The sequence below is a fragment of the Festucalex cinctus genome, chromosome 5, assembly GCF_051991245.1.
Source record: "Festucalex cinctus isolate MCC-2025b chromosome 5, RoL_Fcin_1.0, whole genome shotgun sequence".
Lineage (NCBI taxonomy): Eukaryota > Metazoa > Chordata > Actinopteri > Syngnathiformes > Syngnathidae > Festucalex > Festucalex cinctus.
In genome coordinates, this window is record NC_135415.1 from 22895603 (window position 1) to 22918102 (window position 22500).

The following is a 22500-nucleotide window of genomic DNA, read 5'->3' on the forward strand; positions in this document are numbered from 1 at the left end:
AGGCATGGTGCCCAGTGCGGTGCCTCGCAGATTCCTTGAAGATGAAGATCTGGACCAGGTTTGTGCTTTACAAATATATTTATGCGATGACGCACTTTTGAGAAGTTATGTGGAAGGTGCAGTGGTTGTCGTCACTATTTTTTAGGTAGGGAACCTTGAAAGTTAGTTTCAAACTGATAATCTCACTCAAGTGTTGCCTCGCATTCATAACATTGTACAGTATTTTATTTTCAGAGATTAGATAATTACAATACATGTTATCTTCCTTTTCAGACAATCATGAGGATAATAAATTGCAATGTGAGAACCATGGTGAAGGTAAGCACGTGCATTGGCTGTCCCAAAAGCGCTACAATTAGAAAGTACACACAATCTTTAGGAAAAATGTGCCTTGAAATTCGAGTCCAAAATCATCACTTACTGTGTTTTTACTTTATTTTAGTTTTATTTAATATTGTAGAGTGATCACCTCATATTTGTACTTGGATGAAAGTTGAACGTTACCTAATTAAAAGCATTTTAACTCATTTGCTCCCAAAAACGTATAAATACGTTCTATTTTAATAACGCAGCAGTTTAAACCTGGAATCAATTAAGTCACTTTATATTGTTTTCTGTGGGGAAAATGCATTTGAAATGACAACTTGGATATCAAGCAGCATCACAGTGGTTTCACTTTCTGTCTGCCTGTTTCATATACTTTGCATCTTCCTAAGATATCTTTCCCTCTCTCTGTGTGTTTTTGGAACAGATGTGCAAAATAATCCTTCCAGGCATGGAAAACAGGTTTCCGTTTCAGGTTTCTTTCATTTGATGTAACAAATTATACAACTATAACGACTCTTAATGGATGGCAAGGACAAAAAAATAAATACAAAATATTTTTTAACCAACATGCCACTTCATTTGATACACCTGCACAATCATTTTAACAGTGAACTGATCCCTTGAGTATTGAGCTAAAACAAAGAAGCAGCAGAAGAAATACAGTTCACCATTGGGTTCAGGGTTTTTTTTTTAGAATTTTTTGTTATTTTTTTTTAAACCAGGATTAGCAAGCAAAAACAATTCTCAAGCGACTTCTTTAAAATTGGTTAGCTTACTACAAATCTGATTTTCATCCTTGATTGTGTAGACCTGCTCAGTGCAGGGGCAGCTCTTCTAGTTTAGTGGAGCCACAGCCAAATTCTAGGAAAATCCTATACTATTGGCCTTAGCACATTTAAAAGAAATCTGTGTCAAAATACTTTTTCAAATTACTGCATAATTGCTTGATTAAAGTCAAAGATGATACACGGATTGCATTGGCATCCTTTCCTTTTTTCTGTGAGTGATCAATAATCAATGCTATTGGCTGAACTAGAGGGCCCTAAAACCAAATTTTGCTAAAGGCCTCATGGAGGTGTGATTTAGAAGCACTCTGCATCATACAGAGCTGTTTTGATTACCGCCTTTAGTTACAAGAGTGGTTCAATGATGTCCTTTGTATAGTGCAGGGGTATCTAATGACGTGGCCAATAACTGCAAAAATTGGGATGTTTCTTGTGATTTTGTGTGTGTTACGCAGGAGAAAGGGGGTGATTGTAAACATTGCATCCGGAATTGCCTCCATTCCATTTCCTATGTATTCGCTGTATGCTGCATCTAAAGTGAGTATATAGAGCATTGGTTGTTCATCTTCTGTTTGTAATGAACCTGTTTGTATCACCCATGCAGATATTTGTGGAGAGATTTTCTCAAGGTCTTCAAGCAGAATACAGAGATAAAGGCATTATCATACAGGTGAATAAGCTTACATTCAAACACACAAGTGTTCATAATATCTAGTGCACTTGCTTGTTTTTGATTATCTGTGAAATGATTTCAAATTTAGCATGACTTTCAAAAAAGATCCCCCACTCTTTCTTTAACTCATTCACTCCCAGCCGTTTTCACAGAATTAATCCCGGTCGCTCCCGGCTGTTTTACTGGATTTTGACTGATTTTGCAAGTCCCACCGAATATTGTGTTCAATTGCCATAAAAGCATGCAACCTACCAAAAGAAAGATTAAAGTCTCTTCTTTCATCAGGAAAAAAAAAGTATGATTTTGTTTCCGTTTTGCAGCAATTAGCATTAGAAGAGAGCAAATCTATTTAAAATTGTAAGTAATTTAGCTTTTTTTCTAGATGGCCCTGGTTGATCTCCTTTGCTCTGCTGCCACCTGCTGGCCGTTTGTGTAATAACTACCATTTCTGCAACCGTTCTTTGCAGTTGAGAGGCTGCATCAAAGCCTTCTGTATGCTCTAGTATAAAAAATAAATAAATAAATAAATAAAAACGTATAAATACGTCTTTGGGACACTTACAACATTAAAAAAAACAAAACAAACGTATTTACATGTTATTGGGAGCAAATGAGTTAACTACACAAAATGACATAATGGAAGGGCACAGATTCTCTTTTACCTCTCGTCTTCTTGCTTTGTCAGGCAGTTTCACCCTTCGGGGTCTCCACTCGCATGGTGGGCTATCAGCCAACCAACATGACCATGCTGTCCCCACAAGACTTTGTGAAGAGCTCGCTGCAATACATCAGAGCTGGGGACAAAACATACGGCACCATCTGTCACATGTTCCTGGTAAGGAAGACTCTGTTGTACAATGTTTATTTACAAAGTATTCAGAGCGCTTCACTTTGTCCATATTTTGGTATCTTACTGTCTAATTCCAAAATGGAACAAATTTTCAAAAAAGATGATACCGTTCACTATTGGGGGGTTTTCCACTGTGAGTGGAAGATAAATATTTTCTTGACATTATATTAGGTACACGCAATAAATATTAGGTATGTTCATGCTATTCATATTTACACCTCACTCATTGTTCAAATGTGACTATTTATGCATACATATGATGCATATCTGTTTTGTACGCTATATGTATTACTGCTGTAATTTAAAAATATATATTGGTTACTTATAACAACATGAAACGTCATCTTCAAATTTGTTTTGTTTTAAATTAAGATAACTGATTATTATTATTATTATTATTATTATTATTAATATTAATATTATTATTATTATTATTATTATTATTATTATTATTATTATTATTATTATTATTATTAATAGTAGTAGTAGTAGTAGTAGTAGTAGTAGTAGTAGTAGTAGTAGTAGTAGTATTCCTTAAAGCTGCTAGTAGTACTTTAGTGGTTGTTTCTATATTATTAATACGAGTCTAGTATGTGAGTCTTGCTGCTGTGACAAGTTTTCACAGCAGCAAGAGTCACATTATTCAGTTGTTGACAACTGATTAATAAAATGAACTGACTAGCTAACTATCTTGATTGAGCTAACTATCTAGCAAGCCTGATAGTTAGCTAGCCAGCAAGCTCAATAGTTAGCTCGTTATCTAGCTACCTTGCTATAATGCTACACACCAACCTATAATGGCATAAACATTTTGGGGTACCTGTATTGAATATAGAACAACTAAGAAAACATATATATGTAAAGTAAGCAGTCAGTGCCTTTTCTTTGCTCAAAAGTATTTTTGGACGACTGTATGATGCCAGCGGCATGGTGCATGAGTGGTTAGCTTGTCCGCCTCGCAAGATGGAGTCCAAGCTCCGGTCTTCCTGGGTGGAGTTTGCATGTTCTCCCCGTGCCTGCGTGGGTCTTCTCCGGGTACTCCGGTCTCCTCCCACATTCCAAAGACATGCATGGCAGGTTAATTGGACGCTCCGATTTGTCCCTAGGTGTGTTTGTGAGTGTGGATGGTTGTTCGTCTCTGTGTGCCCTGCAATTGGCTGGCAACCACTTCAGGGTGTACCCCGCCTACTGCCCGAAGTTTGCTGGGATAGGCTCCAGCACCCCCGTGACACTAGTGAGGAGCAAGCGGTTAAGAAAATGGATGGATGGATCAATGGATGATGCCACAAGCTTTGCAATTTTTTGGCCCATTCCTCTTTGCCACATCTTTCAAGCACCATCAGCTTGGATGGAGTTTCAGTACACAGACATTTTCTCTCTGGAGATGTTCAATCAAACTCAAGCCTGAAGTGTGGTTTGTTCGGCCACTCAAAGACATTACAAGGTTATACTGAAGTCGCACTTTTGATACCTTGGCTGTGTTCTTAGCTAGGGTCTTGAAATGGCCCATCCGGAATAAGACGGTAACGTCGGAAAATGTGGAAAAAGTGAAGCGCTGTGAATACTTTCTGTATGCACTGACATTGTTCATGAAAATAATTTGTCTGTTGTGGATGTGCACACACAGGGCTGGTTACTACTTGCTATCCCATCCAAGATTCTCCACACAGAGTTTATGCTACAAGGTCTAAAGGAGTATGTGGAGAAAAAACAAGCAGAAAAGAGACCCAGCTCTGTCATGAGGGAAACTTAAAGGAGTGCAATAAGTGTTGTTCGTGTTCAATTATATACAGTAACAGTCCTAATTTAAAAAAAAAAAAAAAAAAAAAGTTTTCCAACTAGAAATTAATGTATGTAAAGTTGTTACAGCTTCCAAATTGTCCCATCGGGGGCGTCACTAACATTATTTGTTTGTCAAAGGTTTTACGCATAATGCCCTTCCAGACACACCCCTTCTATTTTTATTTTTAGCTGGGCCTGGGAGCTGAAAATCAGGTGAATTAACCAATATACATCCAGTATTAGTTGCATAGTTTTACTGACGTTTTATTTAAAAATTTAATATAATAATCTTCCCTGGTCATGTTTATGTTCGTCATTGGCCACTAAACTACATGCTATTTATTATAGTATCTAATTGGGCAAAATGATTGTGTAAAATTAACCCCTGAAAAGCGCTATATAAATAAACTTGAGTTGAGTGACAATCCAGAACAAACTGATGACTTGTTATTGCCTATAGGTGCCACCAGATGGTGCCAAAGCAATACTTACACCTAAGCCTAAAAGTGTGGTTTCATTTGCATGTATAACATCAACGCATGGGTTCGAAATCCCCAATTTTGTTGTTAAGTGAAGTGAAGAGGAAAAATACCACAGCACGTGTTGTTTGCTTATAGTTGTTTTACCCCATGATCAAATAGTTAACGGCTTTGTGTTGATGTTTGAATAAATTATTGAATTTGTAACATGTAGTGCAATATATAATTAGGCCACTAGAGGTTGCAAAAAGGCAAGGCTTTTTGCTTACCTTTCTATGGGATGCCTGAAACATGTCAGAAGAATTTTTTTTTGCTTTTGATCAGTGAAGACAAGAAAAACATTGTCATGGATTCATGCAAATTTAGGATGGTGTTGAATTAGTTGGCACCAATAAAAGCAAAAAATGTGATACATGATAATCAGTATTGATACTGTCAAAGAGCTATTTAAAGTCACACTTTTTATTATATTGTATTATTTTGCTGTGATGTATTAGTTTAATATATAACCATATACTGTACTTCTACTTTTATTACTTGCAGACAAAACAACCAATGCCTGAATTACTATCATTGCTGTTCATATTCAAAGTGGATACGCGAGACATAACTACTATTATTAAGACCAGAAGTTCTGTTGAACTTTTTATTCTGCATGTACAGTGTTCAACCACCTCACGGGAAATTTCACTTTATTGGTCCAATTTGTTTGTTTTCCATTTATCCATGCTAGTAACATCTAGTGACTGCCAGAATAATTAAATTTTGCACTATATGGCATAAAGTTGAGTTGAGTAAGGTACAATAAATGTGCCTCTAGTTTGTGTTAAACAAACAGGCCCAAATTTCAGACGAATAACATTTGAGAGTAAACTGAGAAGAGATTATTATTTCAGTATTATATGTACACTTTACGTGTTTGTTTGCTGTGAGATGTTTCTACTGTAGTGTGTCTTGGTTCAATAAAGATTTTGGGGAAAAAAAGAATGTTCCAAAAATTTGATAATCTTACGTACATTGTGCAGGTATGTTGATTAAGGAATTAAATAGATCTATCCATAAAATTAGTTAGTTGGGCAAAGTTATTGCCTATAGTTTAATGCAGGAATTTCCAGGTGCGTGTGTATTTTTGTAGCTGAAATAAAAATTTGTTTAGCCCTCTCAGAAAAGAACCTGGGGTGGGAGGGGATTTTTCCTCACCTCGGGCACTGTGCAATTTAGTGATGTTTGGGCCACCTTGTAATTTACCATAAAAAAATAAAAAATAAAATAAAAAGGTCTCTCATCAGGTGTGCTGCTGCAAATGATCCAATTTCATTTAATTGATTCAAAATTATTAGTGACTAAAAATAATGTCATCTTTTTTTCACCTAACTATGCAATCATTTTAGTTAGTGTGTTATGAGATTTCTCTAAAGTAGAATATGTGCTTTGGCTCAATAAAGCTTCAGAAATTCTACCCAATGAACGGAGAACTGCATTTAAAACTTTTTTTTTTTATTCCCCCTGACAGGAGTCGTCTATTTGCGGGAAACGTTTATTTATCTTGAGTGACTGACACTCAGCGATTGCCTGGTGCATACATAAGGATTCTTCAATGTATTTATTTTTTGTGACAGACCCCACACATAAAGATAGAAAATCAGGAATTTAACAGTTTTGCTCGTATCGTGTGTGGTCTGGTCTGATAATCTCAACAGAGCACGCCGCCACGCACACAGATTCTGTTCCACCACCGATAGAAACCTGACCTCAGAACTCTTGCACGATCACAACATTTCACAAACACTATTATGTACCGTAAATATTCTTGAACAATTCTGAAATGTGCACTACATAGCATTTTCTTGTCCATGTTATTTAATGGCATGATAAACAGAACCTCCAGTTGACCCCTGGTGGGGGAAAAAAAACAAAAAAAAAAGTTGGGGGCTAAAAGATCACAACTGAGCACAAATTCTCCAAAAGAGTGGCTTTAACAACTACTGGGAGTCAAGGCAAAGTTGTTTTCATGTCACAAAGCCTGTGGGTGGTCATGTTGGAGGACAATCTCCACATGAGTGATGGTGCGTGCGCGTGTTGGGAGTGTTGATGGCAGGAGGGAGAATGGGGAGTGGAGTCTTTGAGGATGCTGCCTGTGTGACGACTCGTCCCTTCCTGGACGCGCCTTGCTTGTTGTCTCAGTAAACACAACGGTCCAAAGATGATCCAACACAAGCGCACAGCAGCAGCAGTGACGGCCCACCCAGGAGACGAGGTCAGCAGCCATTTTCAAGGAATGAGCCAAGAGTTAAGACATGGAAGGCATTCTCATTGCCGCTATCATTATTGACACTATCTTATAAACTCAGCTGTCGCAATCATAGTCTTGGCACATGAGCAAACAGATTTGATCATAAATTTAATCAATTGCAGTTTATAATTATAAATAACTATAATTTAGAGTATATTAAATTCTGTGGTGGATGTACACCCACAACTATCAGAAATAGTTACAAAAGAAAAAACGTGAATTCTGCCGACTTACATCTTCAGTGCGGATTGCTTTTTCTGTGAGCACTCAACGTGATGGTTTTATTCCACAGTGCATTACATTTTGCAAAAGCAGACTGTGACAGCCTCTTGTATGTTTGTTAAGTTGCAAGTGAAGTTCTTTTAGGCTGAAATGTCAATATTTTAGGCAGACAGTCCATCCAGCTATTTATATGTAGATTTCTGCCAGTTTTTGTTTTTCTTAAAGGGGAAGTCAACCCCTCCCAAAAAAATTACTGACAATTATATGCAGCCCCACTTATCTAAATACAGTGTTCTGCTTAGTGAAATATGAGTTAAGCAGCAAAATCCAGCAGTTTCTATTAGTATCAGAAGGCGGCCAATCACAGCTCAGCTTCAGAAAACAGGCGAGCTGTGATTGGTTGTTGCCTAAGCCTTGAGTAACTGTAATTTCATCTTCCGTCAACTCCAAATGGCAAAATGGCCGACCCCTGAGATGGATAAAAACGGTCGGATTTTGCTGCAGAACTCATATTCCACAAATATAATATTAATCAGCAGGTCGTGTTTAGACAAGTGAGGTGACATATAACACATTTTTTTGTCAAGAAATGTTCAAGGTTGACCTCCCATTTAAGGAATCTTAAAAATGTGTGTGAGACCATGCGGTGATTGCGTGCAGTCATGTGACTGCCTGTCTCCATGGTGAAACAATCATGTGACACAAGTCTCTCTGACAAACTAGGCGAATGTAGCTCAATATTACTGAGTGAAGATAAAGTTTCTTAAAAAGCAATGTATAATCACTGAAAACATAGGCTATAACAAAGAAAAGACCTAATTTCAACTTTCTCATTTTTTAACTGGATCTATAGTTCAACTATAGATATAGTCTTACTGTACATTGCGTTGAGCAGCTAGCTGTTAACAGCTGCTTAGCTGCTAACTAACTTCCATCTTTGCCAAGAGCGTGCCACTTTCTCTGTATCGTCTTAACAAGTTTACCACCCTTCTTTCTCTGGCATCAACCCAACAAAGAGCCTGTAAGTGGAAACTTCGATCACGCTGTTTGCGGTCAAGCCTGCTGACTACTGGATGTTGCTAGCTAGTGCTCTGTTTACATGTTACCGTAGAAAAAGTAGGGTGGCATCTTGTGCGTTTTCCAGCCAATAATAGTTAAGCTCTACAAAAAAAATAAAAAATCCTGGCGTACTCACAAATGGCAGCCAACAAATTACTGGGAGTTCCCTGTATGTTTTTCTAGAAAATTCCAAATGCATTCAGTCTCAGTGGTTCCACTATAACTACTTGAAAAGGTATTGAGTGTTAGTGCAAGGAGAAGCAGAAATTGAAGCAATTCTCTGTGGTTACATCTCAGAAAATTTCAGTCCAACATCTTCTAGACTGTCGAGACAAGACGGTGGCAGGAAAAGGATGAGGAGAAGAGAAGAGAAAGGAAAAGAGGTGGATTGCTGAAAAATAGAAAGGAGGCTAAAGTGAAAGTTCTCCATCAGGCCGCCGCTCACATATGGCTCGGCTTTGCTTGTGTAGGCCCACTTCAAGGCGAAGGGCCTTGCAAACATAAACAGCGCAGGGGCTGCAGCTGGAGCACGGAGGCCGCCGCTTGCTTAGCGAGACCTCCGTACGCTAAACAATGGATCAAGTGACGCACGGGCCCTTGGCAGCGCAACAGAGAGGACGGCAGTTTAGCAAAAAAAAAAAAAAAAAAATCCAGCCTTTCTTCCATACGTTTATTTCTGCTCGCTCAATATTTACCCCCGTGAGAAAACACAGCATTTTCTTCTGAACGGACCTCCCTCGGTCCCACTCTCTCCTCCCTGCTGGGTCACGGAGGACAAAAAGATATTCAGTTTTTGGATGAAAATGCACTGTAACCTTTACAGGTGAACTTATATTTGATATTCTATAAAATTTTAATTATAATGTAACTTTTGTTTTTTTGTAAAACATTTATACAGCGTTCCCTCGTTTATCGCGGTTGTTACGTTCCAAAAACTACCCCCCCACTACAAAAAAAAACAAAACAAAAAAAACTTCAAGTTCATGCGTCTCAGTTACAATCAAAATTCTCATTTAAAGGTGTTTAAATGCAGTGTTAGAAAACCACTTTCCAACCAGGGGCCCAGGGATGGTATTTTGTAGCCTTGACTTGTCCAGCTCGGGAACATACATGTACTTTTGCTGGGCGTAGAAAAGCTACGAACAACTACCTTTGAGTCCAGTAATTGGCCCTTAAACGGCAAATGAATGCGGATTGTACCTTGAGGGACACTTCTTGACTCCTGCTCAACCTCCATTTCTGACAGCGTGCAGCCGTGCAATCAGGATGTGTTTCATCACTTTGTTATGTATGCAGCGTATTGAGGAGTTTAGATGTGGAAATTTGAGCCTTACGTGTGGATTGGGCGGGTCATGGGGCCCCCTCGGGTCAATAAAGGCCACTGGTCGGTCATTCACAGCCTTTTTTTTTTTTTTTTTTAAACAATTCAAATCAAACTAGGTGTCACCGTCTTGACTTGTGCAAATAAACCCCGCAAGGCCGCGTCACCGCATCCACTTTGTAACACGCTTGCCTACACTCAGCTTATTTTGGCAGGAAATGTAAACAGATGTCTCACCTTTCCCTTGTCACACTAATGGAGGAAAATGAAGCCTCACAGCTGCGGGGATCCCTCTACAAGGAATTAAAACAGTTATTACGAGCTGGAGACAATTTCCCATATCACTCAAGGTGGTCGGCTGACAGCACAGCAGTAAATATTGACACTTCCGAACTTACATCACACGTCTTTACTTGATGAAATGACGTGCTCCGCTCATCCAAAAGCATTGGATTTTGGATTGTTGTAATTTGATTTGTGAGGATTATTTTTATTTCAAAATGTGATGAAATGTCGTTTGACTACTATAACAATGTAAAGGGAAGCATTTGTATTGCGGAAATATCAGAAACGCCCGGATGTTTTGTCAATTAGCCAACTTCAAAAAGGATAAAGAATAAATGCCTGTGAGTATTGTTATATCGGTTTTATAGGCTGTGTACTTGTTACCGCCACATAGATGCTAATTGTTAGCACAAGTGCCTCTGTAGTTTGCCATTGCATGTTAGCATTATGTCCGAGCCTGAGGGCCACCAAAACTCAGAAGTGCAAGTCAGACCTGCTAACCACTAGCACACTATGCTAATGCTGCTATTATCTTTAGCAAAATCACTTTGCCGCTCCACTTGAACTCCATGTGCTTCCAACTAGTGTCAGTCAGTGGGTGAGCTGTTCCATTGTCCAATTCCCAGCTATCGCACTTTAACTGGCTGCCAATAAACGATCGGAATCTAAAACAAAAAATGGAGTTGTGGGTGGAATAGAAAAGGGAAAAAGGTGGAGGGGTTATAAAGCGTGAAAGGGGCCTTTTCTTCTCTTCTGGCTGCCGTGTAAACAGGTGTGGCAGTGAAGACAGCAGCGATCGTACCACCCATGCACAAAGATACTCCGGGCGGCCGCGTCCTGCTGAGGCACGCACCTCCGCTCTTGTTTACCGATAGCTATCAGCGCTTTCTCGTGACAGCCAAACAACCAAAAGTCAGCTCTGCTAACATCAGCGCTACAGCTGAAAGACATTAAACACAACTCAGCTGAACACACCTGAATGAACAACTTTAGAGCCATACTAAGTTAGTGTTGCACTGACACACTATCTACAACATCATCATCTCGCTGGCAATGTACTGCTGGCTGGATCTGTCACATAAGTGTTCAAGTATACGTATGCAAGACGGGGCTCGAGCTATCCAGCAAGTATATACGTAACAGCGTGCTGGATTTTGCCTCAAGTGTGTGTTTAAAAGTAGCCTGGATCTCGCCGGTAAGTGTACATGTCTGTAAAAGCAGGCTGCATCTCGCCGGCAAACATAAAAAGCGTACTTGATCTCGCCAGTAAGTGTATGCGTACTAGTGGGCTGTATTTTGTCGGCAAACGTGTATAACAGTGGGCTCCATCCAGATAGTAAGCGTACATATCTCTATCTAGATCTTACCGGCAAACGTAAAATCTGTACTTGATCTTGCCAGTAAGTGTATGCGTACTAGTGGGCTGGATGTTGTCTGCAAACGTGCATAGGAGTGGGCTCCATCCAGCCAGTAAGTGTAAATAACTGTAACAGCAGGACGGATCTTGCCGGAAAACTTAAAAAGTGTACTTGATCTTGCCAGTAAGTGTATGCGCAATAGTGGGCTGGATGTTATCGGCAAATGTGTATGAGTGGGCTTGATCCAGCCAGTAAATGTACATATCTGTAACATCAGGCAAACATAAAATGTATCCTTGATCTCGCCAGTAAGTGTATGCAGAATAGTGGGCTGGATCTTGACAGAAAACGTGTTTTGTATGAGTGGATCTGACCATGCTAGTAAGTGTCTCCGTCGCAGTATGTGAGTGGCCTGGATCTCGCCAGTAAGTGCACATGTAAAAATGGGCTTGATAAGCTCCATCATACTGTTAAGTGTCTCTGTAACAACAGGGTTGCAAACCCTGACGCCAAAGGGTGGGGGGGGGGGGGGGGGGGGGGGGGGTGCTCCCATAAACACTACACAATACAGCAAAAGTATTTTAACTCATGGAGGAATCGGTTCAATAAACAATCCAGCAATCAAGCCGCTTAGCAGAAGCTAACGCTAATATGTGTAGGCCTAATCAACAAAACACACTGCAGCTCTGCTTTCCTTTGACTTTGCATTACACCTGTGGAGGATGTGTTTCTGATACTGTTTCAGACAATATGGACTTTGCTTAAAAGTGATTCAGGAGTAGGCTTGGTCACAAACGTGTTGCCTGAAATACAAAGCTCTCAAAATAATCAATTGCTTGCTTTTACACTTGAAGGTGGCAATCCAGCATCTTTATTTTTTTTTACAAGCACTTACAAAGTAAAATTTCCACAATATGTCCAATTAATGAAAGTGGGGCTTCTCAGCCGCTTGTTTTTGCTCTTCAAATGTTATCACTGCTTGGCCACCGACATTCTCAGAAGGGGTGGGCCAGTGGTCCGAATATCTGGTTACTGTAATGGCTGATACTCACAGCTGGAAGGCTCCTCCTGCCAAATCATCCACTTGACATCACAAGCTGGCGCAAAAGGTTAACTTCTCCAATCTCCACCGACCTGTTGCTGAAAACCTTAAGAGTACAAAATTTGCATAAACCTCTACTATTGTTTTGTTTTTTTAAAAGCTTCTAGAGAATGACATTAAATGTGGATAATGAGAACGAGAGCCTGCACTCAAAACTGTCTGCGGAATGGGCGATTACCAATATAACTGATATATTTTAAGGTATCGGTACTTGCTACGACCGGCCGATCAGCTGGCCTTATGTGGCCTGATGAGAAATTAGAATAAAAAAAAATGCCATTAATTGCATGCCTACTTTTTACTTACTTATACACTACTTATTTGTTTTGGGGTTTTTTCTTATCTCAAGATAATAAAAAAAAATCAGCAAAGATAATGCAGCAATATATACATTTCACTGACATACACCAAAAACAGTTTGTTTGCATGTACATTGAAACAATCAGATCGTATTACACGGTGTGACGGGCATGCAACATAAGAAAAAAATGACTCAGTGGCAAAATCAAAAGGGATGTGGATTTATTTCAGTAAAATGTGTGTATTTTCATTTCACTGCCAGCAAAAAAATCAAAATATAAAAGTATTTTAAAAGGAGAACGTAAAATATATATTGACCTTTAGTCAAGAATGGCACATTTACAACCAGTAATATTAATAATAATTTAAAAAAAAAAAAAAAGAAAGAAAGAAAAGAAAAAAATAGAAAAAGTATGTTTTTTTGCAGTAGTGGGCACTGGATAGTCAAGGCAAGTAAATCCTTATCTGCTGGCCAAACTTACCAAAACTACTACATTTTTTTTTTCAAATGGAACTATTTCTTTATGTAATCATATATCAAATTTGCCTCATAATGTCAACATTTTTCCATCCGCTGATTGGTTGGTGAGAGCAAAATTGATAACAGCCAAGTTCAACAAGTAAAAAACATTGTCTAAGCAACGTTGTATTTTGTTTGTTTGTTTGTTTTCAGGATGAAAACAAACGATTGGAGATGCATGCTTTTTTGTTGACCGGCATTATTTCTTCCATAGAAACTTCTCATTGGTCTTCCAGAGACTTCTGCTCTCCACAGATTGAGCTCGAGCTGCCAAATTGGTTTTGACGCAAACTCTCTGCACCTCGTCCAGGTCCGTAAGTCTATTGATGCTCTCTTCGTTGCCCTCGTTCAGAATATCCCAGAAGTCTTTGCAGCCTCCCCTCGGTGTTTTCTGTTGCGGACCGTCACGAGCGCCTGAGTTTTTGGTGCTTCGGGATGAAGGGGGGGAAGATAGACCTGAGGTGGATGATTTTTGGAGGGAACCCTTGGATTTGGGTTTTAACAAGTCATCGAGGATGGAGGTGTCACCCAAGAGTTCTGTGAGAATGTTGCTGCTCCGTGCTTGAGGGGGAGCCTCCCGGGAGTGTTCTTCAATATTTGTAGTCGAATTTTGCTCCACATTGAGGGGAGTATCCGCCACCTCTTGAGGGTCTGGACAACGACTGTTGCTGCTGCCCTGACACCCACCAAGACCACCAACAGGTCTAGACACACTATCCTCCTTTGTGCTACTACGACCTCTCGCACGGCTGACCGCCTCCTCCTGCTCCTCAGGATCCACACTTGGAACATCACGTGGAGACTCCCGCGCATTCTTCTGCGATTTACGTTTTTTCCTCTCAGGTTCAGGGCATTTCTGGTCGGATTTACGCCTTCTGGTCCCGGCACTTTTGGGAGATGGGCTCTGGGCTCCGTCAGCTGGCAGGAAGTTGCTGGCGACGAAGTTGGCGAGTTCGGGGTGGCCGAGGGTGGCGTAATAGCGCCGGAGCCATTCTAGCCTCTGAGACGAGTCGCTTCTCAGAACGGCGGCGGCGAACTGTTGGGCCGAGGGGAAATTCAACTTGGACGCCATCTCCTGCAGCTGCTGCCTACACACCAAACACACACACTTGACACAGTGAGGTTTGTAACACCAGCAGCTCTCATGTAGCAAACGAGTCAACACAAAAGTGCAGTGGGAAAAACGAAATATTTTAGATGAGACATTGTGGTTGCACTCTAGTAATAGGATAGGGAGAATGAATCAATCACAAATAAACATGTTAGATGGGACCAGCACAAACCCGCTACCATTTTAAGTGCCTCAGATGAATCTAAAATAAAGTTCAGATGTTCTAGTAGGCTTTTCCTGACATCTTTGTACCCATATCTGAGAGCAATGGTTCTCACCCTGGGTCCTCAAGTACCCCTATCCAGCCTGTTTTCCATCTCTCCCACAGCCAACCCAGGTGTTTCAAATGATTACCTAATCAGCAAGCTTGCATGAAGCCTGATAACAATCCTCAGGTGTGGCTGAGCAACAGGGTCTTAGAGCATTGATGTTCGAGTAGGCTGTTCATTACATTTTGTAGTCATATATTAGAGGATAGATGTTCTAGACAGGTGTCCACTGCGTACCCCGCCTCTCGCGCTGAGCTTCCAGCTCACCCACAACCCAAACAAGGTCAAGCGCAATATAGAAAATGGATGAACCTTACTGGAAGCATTGCCTGTACTGTGAATATTGGTTTCATAACTGACAGATGAGCTATGGAATGATTGATTCCAAATATAATTGATATCAATGGGACATTTTGTTTTTAGGTCACAGAATGCATTGTCTTCAACATTGGCACTTAAACTGCATTTGGAGAGCACCACATGCTACTTATTGTGTCTTTTTTTTTTTTAAAGCCACAAGCCCAATGCTATTAATCAGAAATACTGCAGGCACATCAAGCACGACCCAAGATGAATACTTCTCCACATAATCAAGCGTTTTCTCTCTTTCTTTTTTTTTTCCTCCAGCGCTCCAAGGCACTTGTTATTAAAAGTGTGGTCTATCCGGACTCAGGAACAGAAACACTTCAAAGTGTGGCAGTAACGGGTGGTGTTAGTTAATAGAACTTGTGGCTTTCACTGGAAAAACAATAAATAAAAAAGTGATGGCAGTAAAACCCCTGTGCGGACTTGAATAATTAAACGGGACGGAGAATCAATATGGCTGGTATGTGTTTTTACACCCTGGTGTCCCTCAGGGCACAGATAGCTTCATTCCACCTGGGGAATGATATCACAGCCAAAGAAGGTGCCTGCGTATGTGTGTGTGCACATTTATGAGTGTATTTTGGAGAGACGACGACATTAAGTGTTTCTTAGGAAGTATGTGCATATCCGTCGTAAAGTCCCGGGGGCCATCTCTTTTTCTTTCTTTTTTTCTTTTCCCTGCACTGTCGGGTATGAACACAAGTGTGTAATGTTTGGCAGGATGCTGGGAAAATGGTGGTGGAGCGATCTCAAAGGTGGTCTCTGTGTGAATGCACTCCATTTCCCAAGGCCCAGATGGGGGCGCTAGACATTCAATCTGTGGTGAGTTTTGGCACACTTCCCAACACTGCCAGGAATTCTCCCTCCCTGAAAATCCACCACTTGCCTGGGAGGGTACACACTCCCCCCCTCAGCAACTCCCATATATTTGCCTCAGGATTCCTTCCTATTGTTTCTGAGTACCTGCGCATGGCGAGGGGCGTCTCCCCCAAGATGAAGGTGTTACATCCGGTGTGCTGCCTGATGCGCTTAGTGAAAGTGACGGGGGGATAATCAGGAAGCTGTTGCGGGATGTCGGGAGCGAGGCAAGGCTGACAGTCGGGTGGGCTATCCGGCAAGCTCTGCTGGAACACAGTATTTAAAAAAACAAACAAGCAAAAACAAGTAAAAATCTCATTACAGTGATCCCACAAATGTTGAAAATCTGCAATATCAAGAGAAAACCCCCCCCACAAAAAAACACTCATGAAAACGCTTAAACATTTACATGGATGTGAACAGTGAACCACGATATAGTGGGAGAGTCCTGTACATTAGTGCCTGATAAATGAGTTTAATTTGTTCCATGACCACACTTGTATCTCAAATCATTTACCCTACCTGGCATGAATGGAAGGTTTCACTCTCCCCCAAAAAACAAAAAAAAAATTCACTCAAAAAAAAAAAAAAGAAATGAAATGAAATGAAATGAAAGGGGGACAAAAAGAAGTAAATCACACTCATCATTGTGCAATCTCAATTTTTTTTTGGGGGGGGCAAATTTTTCAAGACAAATAAAAATCAGCGAAGCCATGACTGATACCACAAAAATCCAAGTTCCAACCAAAGTCAATGCAATTGTATCTCAAGGCACCACTCAATTTCCATTTTCTAGAGCGCTTATCTAATTTAGGTTGCAGGTGATTTGAAGCCTGTCTTAGCTGACATTCTACTAGATGGTGGAATATACCTCGGACTGGTCGCCAGCCAATCGCAGAAAATGAGATACTTTTATTTAAGCTTTAGTTTCACTCAGCTTGGAAAGCACGACGTTGGCTGTAGGTCAATATTCGATCACGTCTTTATTTACATTTTTGCGGATTCATAGTGTAACTCACGAAGCAAGTATGCGCCAATTGCAAGTCTGCATCTTGCCAAAAATGGTCAAAATGTCAGAAGCTGTGATTTTGGTTAAGCGAGGTAATATGTCCATTATGATAATTGTTTTGTCTGTTCAAATATGCTCACAATGTGGGTAAAACATGTTTAGTAATTTTGAATATCATGCAGGAGGGGTAAAACTGGAACAAAAATGTAAGGCCCCTGTACATAAATTTTCACCTAGGTGGGTTAGCAACATATCCCCTTTCAATTATTATTATTATTATTATTATTATTATTATTATTATTTTATGTGCACTGCGTACCTCATAAGGGGTGAGGAGTTCGTTCGCAGGGAGTTGCGAGTACATCTTGCGCTCAAACACATCCTTCATTGCAGCTCTACTGATCAGCTCCTCAGCTTTGCTGCCGCCCACCACACACTGGTTGGAGTGGGTGTACGCCACCTCCCGCACCTCACCTTTGATCAGTAACACAGACAATTTTAGTCTAATGTGACGCCTCTACCACTTTTGTCCCCAAGTGGAGTCTTACCTAACACGGTGTCAATTGTTCCTTTAGATGCTGGAGATGTTTGTTTTTTCACATAATTGATTAAAGTACCTTTACGTCTACACGTGCTTGATCCAGATCCCTGATCATCTTTTGGGAGCCCAGCTTTGGCTTTTTCTAAACTTGTGGTGTTCTCGTCCTCTGAAGTTGTGACGGACTCAATGTCCTCTGTGAACATGGCACCTCTGGTTGCATTTCTCTTTCTGCTGTGTCCTTTCCTTCCTTGTACTTGGCGTACTGCTCTTTGGTTGGAATTCAGGGTATCACCCTTAGACCGTGTAAGCGACTCAATGTCCAAATCGTCCGACTCATCGGAATAATTCTCAAAGTGGTTCGACTTGGGAAGCACCGGAATTTTGGAACTTCTATTTCTGTCGTTCTTATCATTCTCCTCTATTCTCCTTGGTTTTGTATTCCCGGTCATTACCATGCTTCTACCAAGTTTGGGGTAGACATTATTCCCGATATTGACGCTCTTGGAGGCGGAAGTGTTTGTCCCCTCACTACCAGAACTACTGTCCCCTTCACCTGACTCTGGCATTGCTTGAATCCTTTGGAGCAGTGTGGCGAAACCATGCTGCAGCAAAGTGGTTTGACCAGGCCTGTCAGAGGAATCCATACTCCGTGTGCCAGTCGCTCCACTGGCACTTCCCCGCTCCTCCTCAGCCTCATCGTCACTCCCGCTACTGAAGTCCAGCAGCCCTCTGGGGATCTTAGATGCAGCTATGCTCTCCTTGGACGCATCTCCAGCTTCCTGTAATGACAAAAACATAGGAGTACGTTGGCATAGAAAAGGGTCGGAAGATATGGAAGAAAAAAAAAAAAAAAGGCCTATGAGAACATTCCTGGTAGGATACAAAACAGATGTTCGTAATAGCAAATCATAATAAACCACAATGCGACACAGGCTCCCATTATGATGTAATATGAGGAACTGACATGTCCAGAAGCTATAAACATTTGGACTTCACTTGGACCACCAACCATGATCCTTTTTTTTTTTTTTAGTATTCACTAGATAGATCTGCCCATACCGGGAGAGCTTGTGTGAATCCATGTGGAACCATCAACACTATAACTTATAGATTTTTCCCATAAATCTATTCTAACCCATGTCAGGATCAAACCAAAGCACAAATGATAGGATAAATTTTGAAGTAAAGGAATTGGACACGGGACAGCAAGATAAGATGGTGGTTATCAAGGTTGGCTCATTTCTGAGGTTCTGGGTTTGAATGTCGAGCTTGTATGTTCTTCTGGTGCTGGCATTGTGGGTTTTCTCCATGTATTGTGGCCCACATTCCAAGAATATGCATTTTAGATCAATTGATAACACTTATTTATTTGTCTAGAGGTGTGACTGTGTGTGAACGGCAAATGGTCGATTGGTGGCAGTAGCTACATTCCCCAAATTGTTGTTAATTTCTACTTGCATTAGGGCTAAATCATGTGAAAGAAAGCTTGCTGTGTGTAGCAATTTTGATTGCAGAATTCTTTGGGTTTTCAAAGTTGGAAACATTCCATGGGATTAGCAACAGTTCATGGGATTAAAAAGGAATAAACCATGAAATGATCAAGATGAAGTTTTAAGTTTCTTAATATGGAACTTAAATAAGGTTGGGTAAATAATAAATATACTATTTTAGCATAATCAGAATTAATAAGACGCTTTTTCATTGCATGATCACGTGGCATTTTTAGGAGGGAAATGTTATTCTATTTCAGATTTTGAATGACATAATACTTTTTTGCATGGGGTGCATTTTTGTTATTTTTTTGTTAGTTTAAGGGATTGACTGCTCAATAAAATATTTGTTTTAATTTTTAGTTAATTATATATTAAGCTGTACTTCAACCGTTGTAATACTGCAGTTGCAGAAGTAGTTTGTTATCCTTTTATAAAAGAACCAGATGCAGTTTTGTCCGTCAGCCGGTTGACAGACACAGGAAGGCCCCCAAATGAGGTATCCCCGTTTTTAGCATGGGAATGGGAGGTTTGAGCGGGCCACTGGGGAGAGTAGATGTGTGAGCGAGGGATGGGAAAGATACGGGCTCTGTGTTTCGGGTCTCTGAGAAAAGCAGAGCAACTCACGCTAATGCTGTGCGTCTTGTCCTCCTCCTCCACCGCCTCCATGTTTGTGTGTGTGCTGGTTGTCATGACACCCGCCTCCACTTGTCCTTCGCGCTAGAATGAGGTGGAGAGATACACGCACTTGTCATCAATTTTATTGGAAAAGGAGTCACTATTAACGGAATAGCAGATTATACTTCTAAACTTAAAATGCTGCGGAAAATGAAGTATTAGAGCTGCACTGAAAGAAAAATGTGACATAAAAACTTACTTTCAAGATAAAAAAATAAAAAAAAACTATTTTTTTTTTTTTAGACTAAAGTTCTATATTTTCTAGACAAAAGTCATAATTCCAAGACTTATTTGAGGTTTAAAAAAAATTACATTTTTAAGATAAATGCGTATTTTCCACAAAAGAACATGCATATTTTTCACATTAATGTCAAGTTAAGGTTTTCAAGAAATTAAGTCGTATATTCTCAATTCTTGTATGGGATCTTATAATTGCCAGGCCAAATCTTACCTCAAGTATATTGCGGGTGAGGCATGTGCCTTGGGTCTGAAGCCTGAAGAGGTTATTGATCCCGAACAGTTCCCCTTTATGGGTGCCTTGCACGGCATCAAAGTACCGCCGTGCACTCTCCATGCCGACAACAGAGCTCTGCAATTGCTGATTGCAAATACAAAATAAGCCTATATTATCTTTTCAAGATGTCTATGCTTTATACCTGTGGGATATAGGTGCCTTTATTCAGTTCCTCAATTCAATTGGAATAACTAACCCAAAGTCCAAGCATGACACGCCAAAAACATTATTATCTCAGTACCTGTTTGTAGACTTGTCTGAGGTAGGTAATTTCCTCCACAGTCCCCAACGAGATGAGCCTGAAAACAGTCACGTCTCTACACTGGCCAATGCGATATGCTCTAAGATGCACACAGTAAAAAAGACCACACAAACTATGTTAAAATAGCTGCACATTTGCATATAAAACAGTGGACTGATAAAGATAAGCTAACCTGTCGATAGCCTGGAGGTCATTGGCTGGGTTCCACGTTGGGTCAAATAATATCACAACATTGGCCCCTACAAAGTTCAGACCGAGACCTCCCGCCCTGGAAAGAATCAACATTGTCATCATGTTGTCTTCACATCCAATACAGATTTATTTCACTAAATGGTTACTGTACATCACTGCATTTAAATTCAGTTTCATTTGGTATTAATTGTAATCTACCAATAACATTGTTTAATATTTCAAAAATGCGTAATATGTAAAAGACATAAAACATTGAACATTTTTTTTTGGAGAATGTATGTGCAGACTAACATGGTGGACACGAGACACAGGTTGATGTGAGCAGAGGTGTTGAACTCCTTGACGATGTGGACTCGCTCCTTGGCTTTGGTGGTCCCATCTAACCTGCTGTAGTCATGCCCCTCGGCCATGCAGTAGCTCTCCAGAACATCTAACAGCTGCCCGGACCAAAAAAAAAAAAAAAGAGAGAGAGAGAGAGAAAAAGATTCTGTGAATTTGTACCGGAATATAAGGTAATTTACTGGAGACCATTCCAGGGTGCACCCTGCCTCAAATTCAAGGTTAGCTGGAACAGGCTCTCGCTCACCCATGAGCCTAACCTGTTAATCACAAAACTAAATGTTGGTAAATAGTTAAGTCCTACTAATTTCCATTTATTCCAAACATGCTGAACTTATATATTATAATAATATTTCCAAAATTTAACAATAGCACATGCCTTATTGCTAAATTAACAAGTGTCAACAAAAGCGCAGCATCGTGATCAACATCAACAGCTCTTGGCTGAGCCTGATTGCCATAACAATCCTATGACTTCTACTTAATGTTATCATTCCGTCTCTTGTGACACTGCAGTGTCTCATTTTCTTAAAAGTTCTAATTTCTTTCGCTCATAAAGCCCTCATGTCTTACAGACTAATCTCAGTCGAGAGAGAGAGAGAGAGAGAGAGAGAGAAAGACCCACGTCTGCTGCTTGTGTTTTATCTATAAATAAGAGATGGAGCTCTCACGGCAGCAGCAATTAAGTGTGTTTAAAGCCTAAAAAATGAGTGGCTGTGAATTCAAGTCGCCATTTGAGAATGTTGACACCTTCCTAATTCCCCTGTAAAGATCACAAATCATCAAATTTCCAATTTCCTATGTTGCAGCTGCCTGTCTAATGTTCACTCATTGGACACTTCATTACATCCACTTAAAAAAAAAATAAAAAATAAAAAAAAAAAAATAAAAAAAAAAAAAATAAATAAATAAATAAATAAATAAATAAAAAAAATAAGAGAAACAAATTTGGAGGCCGACCAACATTTAAAGGATAAAATCTATCCTAAATGTACACAATTTGCTTGTGTTATTACAACAAATTTTGTGTTGGTTCGTTAAAGGCAAGTTTAGCGCTGCTACTTGGTTTCTGTTCCTGTTTGTTTAAAAAGCCTCTCGGCTAGAGTGGGTATATAGACTAGCTTTTTGTGAACAAAGGACTTTGATTTGATGACTTATGTTGTACATTAGAGACCATCTGTTCGTGCTGTTTAATATAAAAAGCACTGATTGAAGATGTACTGTAGACAGCTATGTTAACTTCCTGCGCTAACTGCTACCTTTCGTAGCTAATATTGTCACGATCTCACTTAAAACATTGCCAATGTTAATAAAAGTAGTATAACTCTAACAGTTTGTGGACTAATTACCGGTACCCAGGGCTGGACTGGCCACAAACCCAGAATCTGTTTCCCATTCAGCCAAAAATGAATGGGACACATTATTCCAAATATACGGTAATTTATCCTACAGTAGTACACTACAGCCCTTACCTTAGTTGACAGTGAAAAGAGGAGCACCTTGTCTTTCTTTTGC

At 40.1% G+C, this 22500-nt stretch overlaps 2 protein-coding genes across 4 annotated transcripts in view; one reads left to right on the forward strand and one right to left on the reverse strand.

Annotated features, from left to right (window-relative positions):
• hsd17b3 (hydroxysteroid (17-beta) dehydrogenase 3) overlaps nt 1-4853 on the forward strand; it is an 8854-nt gene extending 4001 nt beyond the window's left edge. For both annotated transcript variants that reach the window (XM_077522018.1, XM_077522019.1), the window contains 7 exons: nt 1-58; nt 274-318; nt 752-786; nt 1568-1649; nt 1717-1782; nt 2471-2620; nt 4263-4853. The exon at nt 1-58 is cut by the window's left edge. In XM_077522018.1, coding sequence (XP_077378144.1) covers nt 1-58; nt 274-318; nt 752-786; nt 1568-1649; nt 1717-1782; nt 2471-2620; nt 4263-4388 — 562 coding nt within the window. In that variant the 3' untranslated portion in view covers nt 4389-4853. The remainder of the gene's footprint in view (nt 59-273; nt 319-751; nt 787-1567; nt 1650-1716; nt 1783-2470; nt 2621-4262) is intronic.
• An 8375-nt stretch (nt 4854-13228) lies between these two features.
• The window catches only part of ercc6l2 (excision repair cross-complementation group 6-like 2), a 16669-nt gene continuing 7397 nt past the window's right edge, over nt 13229-22500 (reverse strand). The window contains exons 11-20 of one of the 2 annotated variants that reach the window (XM_077522191.1): nt 22458-22500; nt 20938-21083; nt 20627-20722; nt 20434-20533; nt 20130-20276; nt 19628-19720; nt 17518-18289; nt 17289-17443; nt 16066-16226; nt 13229-14444 (exon numbers count right to left, since the gene is read on the reverse strand). The exon at nt 22458-22500 is cut by the window's right edge and continues 29 nt beyond it. In XM_077522191.1, the coding sequence (XP_077378317.1) occupies nt 13556-14444; nt 16066-16226; nt 17289-17443; nt 17518-18289; nt 19628-19720; nt 20130-20276; nt 20434-20533; nt 20627-20722; nt 20938-21083; nt 22458-22500 (2602 nt within the window). In that variant the 3' untranslated portion in view covers nt 13229-13555. The remainder of the gene's footprint in view (nt 14445-16065; nt 16227-17288; nt 17444-17517; nt 18290-19627; nt 19721-20129; nt 20277-20433; nt 20534-20626; nt 20723-20937; nt 21084-22457) is intronic. The other variant, XM_077522192.1, reaches the window with a different exon arrangement.